A 13685-nucleotide genomic window follows, 5' to 3' on the forward strand; every position below is an offset into this window, starting at 1 on the left:
GACGTTGCTAGATAGGTTTAAAATGTCGCACATAGACCGCTTTGATGGCTCGGGTGATCCCATGGTCCACTAACGGCTATTCTCAAACATTCTACGGCCAATGGGCCTATCTAGACTGCAGAAGTTATCCCTCTTCGGTCGGACCCTGTCGAGTATCGCGGCCATTTGGTATGCCAAACTTGAAGACTCTATAAGAAGGAATTGTGAGGAAATGGCTGAGGCCTTCATAGCGCAGTACTCCTACAACACTCAGATCAAGGTCACAACTTGTGATTTCGAAGCAACTCGCCAGGAGCCAAAGAAGGGCTTCTTGGATTGTGTAAGCCGGTGGAGGGCCAAGGCCTCCATGATGACCACCCGGCCAGCTGAAAAGGACCAGATCAGAATGGTGGTCCGTAACCTGTAACCAAGACTGTTACAAAAGATTATAGTCTTACCTCTGTCTACATTTGCCGACCTCCATAAAATAGGGGTGCAAATAGAGGATGCAATGAAGCAGGGTTTGATAGACCACGAGAAAGAACATCCTAAGAGGGTTTTCACACATAGTTCCAATGCAACTACAAGTAGTAGTGCAGCTGCAAGGCCTACTGATGCGGGTATGGTCACCACCACACCGAAAATTGCCAACCCCTTTGCCGGCACAGCCAATACAACCCTCCAAACTTCCAGCCATCAAGGCCAAGGCCAGAGTGTTTTCACCCCACTCTACATGTCTCTATCTACGCCCTTGAGCGTCCTGATCAAAAAAGGGCATCTGAAACATTAGAACAATGCCTATTGCCCTATCCTCTCCCTCCAAAGCATAACCCGGCTAAGTACTATGCCTTTCACCAACAATATGGTCATGATACCGACCAGTGCTTCAGATTGCATCATGAGATTCAGGATCTCATTGATAATAAAGTGATAGCGCCTCCTAAAAAGCCCAATGTCACTACAAATCCTCTCCCACCACATAACCAAGCCTTTTTACCCAGGTAGGTAAGCCTCATACAAACACTAGCCGTCCCTTACGACTCCAGTATATGCATCACCCCCACCCACCTACCTAAGCTGGCGTTGTTCATCCTAAAAAGCACAGATTTGTACATGATGACCCACATCTCAACCCAAGCCTATGGTGGTGACTGTGGTAGATGAGGGCAGGCTAGCCTTGGTAGAGAACAGGAATGTCAGTTTAGTGCCTGAGGGCTTCGTGGATTTATCTAAGGAGGAATACAACCCGTGCCGCTACATTGTGCCGACCAATCAGGCCGGACCGGTGTAGCTTAACTTTTTTGCGCCCCCTTTCAGAGAGCTCGAATTGGTCCTACAGTTCAGACTCCTGTCACGGTTCTGAATCTAGTTTCACAAGTGCAATGTGAAACTGATAAACACCAAAGAGTCTAATCCGGAAAATCATTTTTGAATCAAATAATGCGAAAACTGGACTGCTTTGCCAGATTACAGAGTCGCTACCTAAATATTTTGTTTTTGAAAAATTTAAGAAACCCTGACTCGTGCCAAAGGCCACATGTCCATCACCACCAAAGTTACCTTGGCTCGGGAACTTGGGTACGAGAAGAGAAGGTCCTGAAATGAGCACCCCCGCTTGCCCGATCAATGATTGGCCTTTACTAATCATGATATGTTGTTTTATAAACATCATGTGTTCTTATTCTGGTTATTTAGTTAAGTTTACTATGTGACGCACACAAGCAAGTATAAACTATGTCGCAAGAATTGGAACAAATCCAATTCATATTTGTTTTCGAAAATGGTTTGAATTTGCCACCCTTAAGTGGGCTAAAACGCGGATTTGCCACCTCAAGTGGGCTTAAAACATGATTTTTCACTTCGCAAAGTGGGCTTAAAACTCACACTCGTTGAATTGTTCCAATTCAAACAATCAAGCCTTCATCCATAGGCATTCATGCAGTTAATCATTTAAGCAAATAGCCTCATGGCAAGCATGCGAAACATGGCTTTATGGCAATCACACTCATGTAAGCATGCTAAAGCATAAAACTCACCGAGTACTTCAAGCCAAAAACAAATAAAAAAAACTAGTTAGAAACAATGCATGATCTTCGCTATGTTAAATGACTAATGCAACACATGTAATAATGCGATTAATAGGCTCGGCTACTAATATGGCATACGAAGCAACTTGAACAACACGCTTTTAAATACGTATTCAAAAAAGTGTATTGAAATTGCAATGCAGTTTGAATGATGCGCCGAGCCTCGGTGCATGCAGGACAAATGAATGGATGCAAACATGCGAGCATAAGGTATGCTAATTGAAAATGTCCGTAATCTAACCATCGAAAGCGAGTAAGTAAAAGGGAGAAAGACGCGGGGTTGGAAGACATGAACACACACACGCACACTTATTATAACATTGTGCTCTCGCGAAGGAGGGTCTGAATAAATAATTGCTAAGCTACTCTAAGCTAAGCTAATCAAATTAATCTAATTAAACTAATTAGACTAATTATTACAAAACAAAATAAAGAAATAGCTAAGCTAAGCTACTTAATTATTACAACAATCAATGCAAATTAACTAAGTAATTAACATATTAAACTATGCTGCCTTTACTCTGCTTCGGGAAGTGGAGGATGCATGGACTTGGTTTTCGCCCCGAAAAGCCCTCCGGTTTGCTTTTGAGAGGCTCTATTTGCAGGGTTGACCATACTCCAGGATTTTTCTCCTCTACCTTACCAAAAACTTGCTGAGGATTGCTCCAGTGGCCTGCCAACCATAAGAGGTTGCTGCCGGCCCCTGTTGGCCAAAAATGTGCCTTGCCGACCAAGAATGAGGCACTGCCAGCCATGGATGAGCCACTGTCGGCCACTGGTGCTCTGAGTTACTACACTGCAGCAAAGCACAAACAGAGGAAAATGAAGGGTTTTCCAGGGGTTTATTTGTACTATGCCCCTCCTTATCATCTCAGAACCTCAAAGGAGTGGCACTCTTGGATTCAAAACCACCAATCAAACATTTTCAATGCATGATGGCCAAGGAACCAAGTTGTACAATTTCATTGTATGCAAAACAAGACTCAAGACCATCACCTTATCATGTGTGATCAAAGGCAATGGAGACCAAGGAGATTGGCTCATTTTATCACTTTGAGTATGAAATGCTCCAATCTTCCTTGTGTTCAATATAACGTCTGATTGAACACATGCAATGCAACACAACATCCTGATCTTGCTCAAATTTTACTTATCACTTTTATTTACTCATTTTAAGTTACCAACTCATTCTTTAATTGATTAGTCCAAAAGGTGAGTGTATTCTAATGGAAAGAGGGCTTAAACCACAAGTACTTTGAGCATGAAAGAGGCCTCATGTTGTTGGTAATGAACTCCTGAAGGAATTAAACCATTAGGCATGAGGGTCACAATTCCACACTCAAGCCAACAAGAGTCTCAAAGCCACTTTCAAAACAAATGAAAGAGTGAAGAATATAAGAAGATTGTAGAGATTTCAGTGCTGAAAAGGCGTGCAAAACGACACTACGACATGCAAGCAACTCATGCAAATCATGTTTAAAAGCCAAAAACACCAAACTAGTGAAGATTAACACACTATAGGCATGCAATAAAAAGCTCCAAAGGTACAAACACTTCAAAACAGTCTTAAAACAACCTAAAAGGAGTCCTAAAACATGTTTAAAGTAAGCTAAAAATAGCTAGAATAAGAGGCCAAAACATAGCACAAGCTAAACTATTAAGCACAATTGCACTACAAGCATACAAAGCAAGCCTCAAGGGATGAAAACAGCTCAAAACAGAGCTTAAACATGCCAAAATAAATCCTAAAACATGCTTGAATTAAGCTAGGCTAAACTAGGAAATCATTCTAACATGTGAAGCAACCTACACATGGAAGCAAGACACAAGGAGGGGAGGCTAACCCCTCCCATTTTGTACTTCAAAACATGGTTTTTACCACCGAAAATATTCTAAAATTCAGTGGTTAAAAGGGCCAAAAAGGTTGATTTCAAAACTTTGAAAGATGGCACAACAACTTAATAATCAAACAACAAGAAGGGTGGACTACCCCCAACTCCAATCAAACCTCAAACCACCATTTTTAGACCATGAAAATAGATATTTTCAGAGGTCAAAACCAGCCTCAAAACAGTATGTCAAGATGGCAAAACAAGTATTTAAAGTAAGCTTAAAACACAAGTATTCTACCTCTTGAAGATAAGATGCAATTTATGCAACAAAAAGCTAGCCAAACCAAGCTAATATCCTCTTCTAAAGCTCAAAGAGGGCCTCAAGTAGACTCAACACAATGGTGATCAAGTTTGATCAAGGGTTCATATGCAAAAGTGTAGAGAATTTAGGCTATAAGGCATAAAATATCAAGACAAAGAGAATTCTAGAGAGAAAATTTTTTGTCTTCAAAATTTTCTAACCCCTCCACATGCAAGAGGGGGCTTCTATATATAGAGAATGCGAAATCTCCTCATAAAGATCCAGCCACACACGTGTTAGAAGATGCCTCAATCTGTGCAAACAGCTGGCACAAAATATCACAAAATATCTATTGATACACTGGTGGCCGGCTAGCCATCAGTGATGGCCGGTAGGGGCTCATTGATGGCCGGCAAGGCACATCAATGACCGGCAGGCCAAGATCTATGGCCGGCAGGCCATCAACAACATCATGTTGAAAGGGCCTAAACATGGTCCAAAAATGAGACATAATTGATACAGGGTTTAGAAAACTCAAACCTGTGGCGTTCTGCCACAGACTTCGAGCGCTCAACGAGCAACCAAACTCATCACTGGATATACCTACAAGAACATCCAAGTCTTGAGGACGGTCAAAAATGGAGTGTCTACAACCGGGTGTAGAGTTGCCAACGTGAATGGAGGTTAGTGTGGTCCGAGAGGATAAACTAAGCCAGGGATTGGATGACTTAGCCGATGTGGAAAAGAACAACAATAATTTGTAGTTTTTCAATGAGCAAGATTCGAGAGATGTGCACATTAACTGGTTCGATCTGAACAGGGTCGACGGATAATTTAGGGTGGCTTAATGATGAACCTGATGTGGATGAAGGGGTTCAACCAAAGCTGGAGAAGCTGGAGGCAAGAACTGCTACAAGGGCCGGAACAGCCGTGGACAAGGAAAAGTTGCTAGAAAGCGCCGGTACTAAGAATTTCACTCAATAAATGGGCGTCATAAGTACTGTGGACACTGAACGAGAAGCTGTACTGAAGTGGTTTGAATAGGAAAGGGACCGAAGTAGTCAGAAAGCTGGAAAAGCCAAAAATCCTGCGAGGGATGACTGTGATGTGAGAGTAATTACGACGGAACCGGACAACTTCCTGTCGGTTGTTGAAGGAGTATATTGAGAACATCATGATCTGCATCTTGCCCACACGGATGAGTATTGGGGCCAAAACCTACCGGACGACACCTGGTATTCTGAGGAAGTAGATCATATGACTAGAAGTAGATGGTACTTCAAACCCCCACACTTAAACCAACCTGAAGCACCTAGAAAGGATAAGGAGGCCGAAAAACAGAAGGATAAGCAGTTAGAAGAAGAAGTTGTACTGAAGCACCTAAAGAAGATCCAAGCGGACATAGCTATCTGGGGGTTGCTCATGGCTTCGCGAGTACACAAGCAAGCCATCGTATCAGCAATGGATAACGCTAAGCTGTCTATCGACATAACTCCTGAACAACTAGTGGGAGTTGTCTTCCTAGGAGGTGCTTTACCTACTTTGACCTTCTCGGATAAGGAATTACCACCCGAGGCTTCTGCATATAACAAACCATTGTACATCTTAGTTAAGTGTAGAGAGAAGTGGGTGCCGGTTGTATTGGTGGACACTGAGTCTGCAATTAATGTTTGTCCGTCTCGCACAGCCTATGCTATTGGCTTGAAGCCAGTGGACTTTGTACCAACGACCCAAGTGATTCGGGCTTACAACAACACAAGCAGAGAGGTGATGAGGATAGTTCAAATCAGAACACAGGTTGGCCTAGCGCAACAGGATATTGAGTTTCATGTCCTGGATGTTCCGGCCACTTTTAACTTACTCCTTGGATGGCCGTGGCTGCACCAAGTAAAAGTTGTCTCTTCTGCTCTTCATCAAAAGCTGAAGTACCCTCCTGGAAAGGGGTAGCCATTGTATTTGGAAACTCATCTATACATCCTCCGCCAGAGGTCACCACACCAGTACTGGAAATTGTACACGGTGATGAGGATGTTTTCCTATTTGGATTTACTTTGGCTGAGGCCCGGGTGCTGCAAGATATATTGGCTATTGATGAGGGGTTGTACGTCAGTGCTCAATCAGTCTAACTCATGAACAAGCTACAACATATACCCGGGATGGGATTAGGAAAGAGCGGCTGGAAGGGCGTTGCTACATTGGCCGAAGTGCCACATAACCCTCATACCTTTGGTCTCGAGTACACACTTACCAAAGAGGACTAGGTAAGAAAAGGGAAGGAAATGGTAGGAAGAGCCAAAGCAAAGCAAAGTGGGAAGCACTATGAGCTTGTGCATAGGCCCATTTGGGGAACTCTGAATGGCTGCTTTGTTCGAGAGGGGGAAGACTTCCCATTTTGTAGTTTTCCTGAGCTATGGTTGAACTTTGAAAAGCGGTGTCTGACCGGCTTTGAGATTTTCTTCGACCTACAGCTGCAAGAGGATGAAGTCATAGAGGAACATGCTGGATTAACTCCTGAGGTTGAACAGAGTACAGAGGATGATTCTAACAGCAATGAACTTGAGATAGGAGCAGAGCTGGCATGTCTCCTTTTGGATCCTCAGATCAAACCGGAGAGCTTAGGAGATGACTTCACCGTTTCCATGATCGGAGATCAATCGGGTGTGGACCCTTCCGGTGGTATTCTGGATGCATCTAACGCAACCTCTCTCATTTGGCAGCTAGAGGAGGGCTTTTTGTCCAGCAGTTCTGAATCAGGTAGTGAGCCAGAATATAATTCCATAGAGTCTGTGGAGTCAGAATTAGATTCCGGTTCTTCTGAGTCGGAGTCCGGTATTCCTGGGGTTGATAACCCGGATGCCGTAGTTTTGTCGAAGTCGTCTTTTTCCTTTTCTTTTGAGTTAGTTGTAACCGAGGAATTGGATGAGCAGGAATCTTTGAATGAGAATGATACCACTACTGTTTTCGTGAACTTCTCTATGCCACTTGTGTAATGCATTGATCATGACTTTCAAAATTTTGATAAAAACGATGAGGAAGGAATTCCTCTGGTTTTGAAACATTTGATTGATTGAGAGGAGGAGAGGTTTGTAAAACCCCTTGTTGATGAAATCATTGCAATTAATGTAGGTACTAAGAAGGATCCGCGCCTAGTCCAGATCGGGTCCACGTTGTCTTCAGAGGAACATGAGCGCTTAGTCGCTTTATTAAAAGATTTTAAAGATGCTTTCGCGTGGTCCTACAAAGACATGTCTGGAATCAATCCTGAGATTGTACAGCACCGGATTCCTCTTGACCTTGAGGCCTGACCCGTCAAGTAGAAGCTTCGGAGAATACACCCGGATTGGGCTTTGAAAATCAAGGAAGAGGTCACCAAGCAGATAAATGCAGGGTTCTTGCTAGTATCTGAATATCCGACTTGGTTGGTCAACATTGTTCCGGTGCTGAAGAAAGATGGCAGAATTCGGGTGTATGTGGATTTTAGTGATCTGAACAAAGCTAGTTCGAAGGATGACTTTTCTCTATCGCACATCGATGAATTGGTGGACTTCATTGTAGGCCATGCGTTACTCTCCTTTATGGATGGGTTTTCCGGGTATAACCAGATCTTGATGGAACCCGAGGACAGGGAGAAGACTGTCTTCACTACGCTTTAGGGAACCTACTGCTACAAGGTGACGCCGTTCAATCTGAAAAATGCTGGGGCTACTTATCAACGGGCTACAACCACTATCTTGCATGACATGATCCACAAAAAAGTTGAGGTATATATGGACGACATGATTGTCAAGTTCAAGGAAAGAGAGGGCCACTAAACCGCCTTGAAGAAATTTTTCCAACGGATTAGGGAATATCGGTTGAGGCTGAATCCACAGAAATGCACTTTTGGTGTCATAGCAGGGAAAATGCTGGGGTTCTTGATTACACAAAGGGGCATCAAGGTTGATCCTTCCAAAATCAAGACTATACTAGAAATGCCACCACCAAGGACTGAAAAGGAGGTGCGAGGCTTTCTAGGTAAAGTGCAATTCATAAGACGGTTTATTTCAAAATTAACCTTGACTTATGAACCACTGTTTGGTCTTTTGAAGAAAGAAAAGAAATTCCAATGGGATGACTTCCGAGTTGTGTCAAAGAGGGGCAACTGTAGACACTCCATTTTTGACCGTCCTCAAAACTTGGACATCATCGTTTGTGCACTCGGTGATTGTGCTTGTTTGTGTTCGTTTTGAGCGCCCGAAGTCCTCAGCGTCTTTGAGCCTTTAAACCTTACTGTTTTGTGCATGTTTTTGGACCAAGAGCTTATTGCCTCTTGCCTGGAGAGGAGGGTGACCTGTTGGCCAGCCCTGGGACCGGTCGGCCATGAAATGGTCCTGTCGGCTACCAGTGGTGGCCGACGGCCATTTGTCTCATTTTTTAGATATTTGTTTGCCAGCTGTGCCAACTGTTGCTCACTGAGCTGCATCTTCATACACGTGTACGGTAGGATGTATACAAGCTCAAACCATGTTTTTCTATATACAAGGGATGTCCTCCCCCATTTTGGAGGGTTGGACATTTTAGACCAAAAATCTATCTCTCTCTCTCTAGATTTCTATCTCTCTCCTTATTTTGTGCCTTAAAGTCTAGTTTCTCTACACTTTTTCACATTAACCCTTGATCAAACTTGACCACCTTGGAGCTGAGGTCTCTTGAGGCCCTCTTTGAGCTCTAGAAGAAGATTTTGGCTTGATTTAGCTTGTTTTGTTGCTCTAAATTGCATTTTGTTTTCAAGAGGTATAACACTTGTATTTTAAGCTTGTTTTAAATACTTGTTTTGCCATCTTTTTACAGTGTTTTTGAGCTGGTTTTGGACTTCAAAAAACTGTGTTTTTATGGTTTAAAAATAGTGGTTTGAGGCTATTTTGTGTTAAGGGGTAGTCCACCCTTCTTGTTGCTTAATTGTTTAGCTTTTTGTGCCATCTTTCTTCACCTTCAAATCAAACTTTTTGGGCCTTTAAACCACTGAAATTCAAAGGATTTTCAGTGAGAAAAACCTACTTTTGAAGTCCAAAATTGGAGGGGATAGCCTCCCCTCCTTGTATCTTGTTTGCGTTCCTAGTTAGCTTCATATGTTAACATGTTTTTGTAGTTTAACTTAGCTTATTTCCAGCATGTTTTTGCCTCTGATTTGGGCTGCTTTGGCTCTGTTTTGGGCTGTTTGTGTTGTATGAGTAGTCTTTTTCATAGTTGTATTGTAAAGGGCTTCACTAGTTTAGTGTTTTAGGCCTTTAAACATGAATTACTTGAGTTGCTTGCATGTTCTAGTGCTATTTTCTATGTAATTTCAGCATCATAAGCTCTGTCACATACTCTTTTATTTCACTCTTTTATTTGCTTTTGAGAGTGGTTTCAAGTTGGGATCCTTTAAGCCTGAGATTGAGTTCATTGCTTAATGGTTTAATCCTCTTTGAGGGTTCATTATCAATGGCATGAACTCTCTCTTGCTTTAAATCACCCCTTGGTTGACACTTTTTTCTATTTAGAAGACACTCACTTTTGGACTTAATCGATTAAAAGGTGAATCGGTAATGTAAAATGAGTAAACAAAACATGAACAAGTAAAAGAGGTAAGATAAGCATCTTTTGTGTTGTGTTGCATTGCATGTGTTCGAATTAGACGTTAATTCGAACATAAGGAAAATGAGACATTTCATACTCAAAGTGATGAAATGTTCCACTTTCCTTGGTCACCATCACCCTTAATCATGCATGATAGGATGGTGGTCTTTTGAGTCTTGTTTGCACTCATTAAACTTGTACAAACTTGATTCTTTGACCATCATGCATGGAAAATGCTTGGTTGATGGTTCGAGGGCCAAGAGCTACACTCCCTTGAACTTGTGTGATGATAAAGAGGGTAGTAGTACATACACTCCTTGAGAATACACTACTTTACCTCTGTTTGCTCTCTATTGCAGCAAAAAAGGAAGTTCAGGGCAAAGGTTGCCGACCGGTGACCAGCAGTGGCCGACGACCACCAGCAGTAGCCGACCGGCTACCAATGGTAATGGTAGCCGACGGCCACCATTGGTAGTCGACCGGTCATCAATCAAGAAAGTTGCTCAGTGTGATAGAAAAGGGGAACAAAGGTGTTCTGGAAGTTGGCATGATTTTCAGTGATCAAATATGTGCAAACAGAGGCTGCAATGGCAAGGCGGTGGCATTTTCGGGTGGAGAAGCCAAGCATGTATGCATCCTTCGCCCCTCGAGGCCATTTACTTGCTTTGCTTAATTAGTTACTTATAGCTAATTCATTCACACAAGTGCTGTAACTATTTAGTTAATTAATTAGTTTTGTAATTAATTAGCTTAATTCGTTTTGTAATAATTAGTTAACTAGAATAGTTAATTAGTTTTGAGTTTTGTAATAATTGGTTAGCTTAATTAGCGTTGCTAGTTAGATTATTCATTTGGACCCTCCTTCATGAGGGCACAATGTTGTAATAAGTGTGCGTGCATGTGTCTATGTTTTCTAACCCCACATTTTTTTCCTTTTTATTTAATCGCTTTCGATAGTTAGATTAGGGACATCATTTTCGATTAGCATACCTTATGCTCGCATGCTTGCATCCATTCTTCTGTCTTGCATGCACCAAGACTCGGCGCATCATTCAAACTGCATTATCAAAATTCAATACTTCTTTGAATACGTGTTTCAAAGCATGCTATCAAAGTTGTTGCAAATACCATGATTAAGTAGTCGAGCCTATTTAATTGCATATTGCATGCATTGCATTAGACACTTAACATAGTTAGGATCATGCATTTTTTTCTAACTCATGTTTTCCTAGCTTGGAGTACTAGGTGAGTTTTACGCTTTAGCATACTTGTATGAGTGTGATTTTCATATTTCCATGTTTCGCATGCTTGCTATGAGGCTATGTGCTTAAATGCTAAATTACATGAATGCCTGTGGATGAAGGCTTGTTGTTTGAATTGGAACGATTCAACAAATGTACGTTTTAAACCCACTTTGTCATGGCAAATCATGTTTTAAGCCCACTATGTTTGGTGGCAAAATCGCATCTTTAAGCACACTTGAGGGTGGCAAATTCAAACCATTTTCGAAAGCAAACATGTGTTGAATTGTTCCAAGTCTTGCGACTAGTCTATACTTGCTTGTGCGCGTCACATAGTAAAGCTAGATTAATAACTGGAATGAGAACACATATGTTCATAAAACATCATATCATGATTAGTAGAGGTCGATCTTTGATCGAGCGAGCAGAGGTGCTCATTTCATGACCCTCCCCCTTCGTACCTAAGTTCCCGAGCCGAGGCAACTTTGGTGATGACGGACACGTGGCCTTTGGCACAAGTCAGGGTTTCCTAAATTTTTCCAAAATAAAATATTTATGTGGCGACTCTGTATCTGGCAAAGCAGTCCAATTTTTGATATTATTTTATTTAAAATCGATTTTTCAAAATGATTTGCCTGATTTGTACTATTTAGTGTTTATCAGTTTCACATTGCACTTGTGAGACTAGATTCAGAACCGCGAGAGTCTGAACTGTGAGGCCTTCTTTTCAAACCCTTTCTGAAAGGTGGGATGTGAGAAAAATGCGAGTCCACAATGGCGAACAACGACAACCTTCTGATGTTTACCATTGACGACATTACGCTAGAGTCTGTCCAGAGGCACGACGACTTGCCCTCCATTCTACTGTTGGCAAGCCTAGAGACCTCCATACGAGGGCTTCCCAAAGATGCACAAGACAAGCACGTGAGGTGCGTAGAGTGCTCACAAAGCCCTGAAGGGCATTGGCAACATCGAGGTTTCCATACTCAGCACCTCGAGAGAAAACTAAGGGACTAGGACGCCATCATCCGAAGGATGGCGGTAGCGATGGAGGCCATGAAGCGACAGTTGAAGAGAAAAAGCATTGTTGGAGTTAGAAACCACAGTGAGCGGGCCTAATCTCGTCGCTCAGGTAGTCGAAGTAGGTGAGAGACACCTTCACTCTCCATAACCAAGAGCTACAAAGTCAGCGACTCCGTATCATCGGTGGGGAGGTTCTACACTTAGAACAGTAATTACTGCCCCTCATGTCCTTGTCAATGTTCGGAGACTCATACTTCGCTCGATCGGAAGATCTGAGGGACATCTTAGAGGAGCAAGCACGCCAAAAGGAGGCCTTGAGAGTGCCGACACTACAAAGGTTAGCTTCTAGAGTACATACAAACGAAGAGCTCGTAATGCCACCTCCACTGCTTGGTGTACATGTACCAGCAGATAGGGACTTGGTGAGGTTGAGCGTCATTCCTTTTTCCTTTAAGATTGAGAACACACCGCTTCTCACTAGCGTCCATTAGCCCAAACTCACGCTCTATGATAGAAAGACGGATCCGTACATGCACGTCAGCCATTATCGGCAAGTTATGGATGGGCACCGAAGGAACGACGCCTTGATGTGTCTTATTTTCCCATCGAGTTCAAACAAATTGGGTCTGAAGTGGTTCAAGAGGTTGCAAAAGGAGAGTATCGAGAAGTGACAGAAATTGGTCAAGGCATTTGTCACCAGATTCAAAACCAACACAAAGACACCAAAAGAAATCGACCATCTTTTGGGAGTGAAGATAGAACCGGGCGACTCCTTGAAAGCATACAATGCCAAGTATTGGGAAACATTCAACGAGACATATGAATGCCCCACAAACTTGGTGATCACCAAATACAAGCATAATCTTCTGACCGAACATAGGCTAAAAGACTCGTTTATAATGAATCAGCCCATGACCATGGAGTTGCTCATGCAAAGAATCAATGAGCACATAAAGGTTAAAGATGACGCAACCACTCGTACCATGAAGACAAATCTGGAAGTAGCAGACAAAAGAGTTGTAGGAAAGGTTCATGCGGTCGGACAGGAAGATAACCATCCAAATAATAGCGAAAAAGATCAGAACCGCAGTACTAACCGCTACAACCTCAATAAGAATTGCAACTCTGACCGTGCTAACAATCCACCTAACAAAGATAAAGATGCTAGAATAAAGTTGAAAACTCGGACTGGCATCACTACGGCCTTTAAGATTCCGATCTATCACATCCTAAGTGAAATCCATAATGAGGCATATGTCCGGTGGCAGGCTAAGTTGGGAGATGCTCAAGGGGGTTCAAAATGAGATATCGTCGCACCTTTCATGATGAGAGAGGGCACCAAATAGCAGACTGCGTGTCGCTTAAACTACACTTAAAAGAGTTGGTGGCTACAGAGCATTTGGCTTGCAGAATTGATGAAACGGTCAAGGCAGCTCCTCAAAATCAAGCCTTGCCAAATGCCCTAGGAATCGAAGACATCCCTCCTCAAGGAGTGATCAATTGAAGAGATCTAGGGAAATTAGTTTCGGAAGATATCGGTAAGAAGCCCGAGGAAAAGAGGCATACAACTTGCAGAATATAAATGGCTGATCTATTCCCAGAACGTGGAACACTGCCAATATGA

At 42.6% G+C, this 13685-nt stretch overlaps 1 protein-coding gene across 1 annotated transcript; it reads left to right on the top strand.

Annotated features, from left to right (window-relative positions):
* The first annotated feature begins 11812 nt into the window (after positions 1–11812).
* Positions 11813–13365, top strand: LOC145818669 (uncharacterized). The gene is made up of 2 exons (XM_082912915.1): positions 11813–11967; positions 12762–13365. Exons 1-2 carry the CDS (start codon positions 11813–11815, stop codon positions 13363–13365), a joined length of 759 nt encoding a protein of 252 aa, XP_082769041.1.
* The last annotated feature ends 320 nt before the right edge of the window (positions 13366–13685 follow it).

This window comes from Camellia sinensis, chromosome 2, assembly GCF_055761805.1.
Source record: "Camellia sinensis isolate YWXY chromosome 2, ASM5576180v1, whole genome shotgun sequence".
In the NCBI taxonomy this organism is placed as follows: domain Eukaryota; kingdom Viridiplantae; phylum Streptophyta; class Magnoliopsida; order Ericales; family Theaceae; genus Camellia; species Camellia sinensis.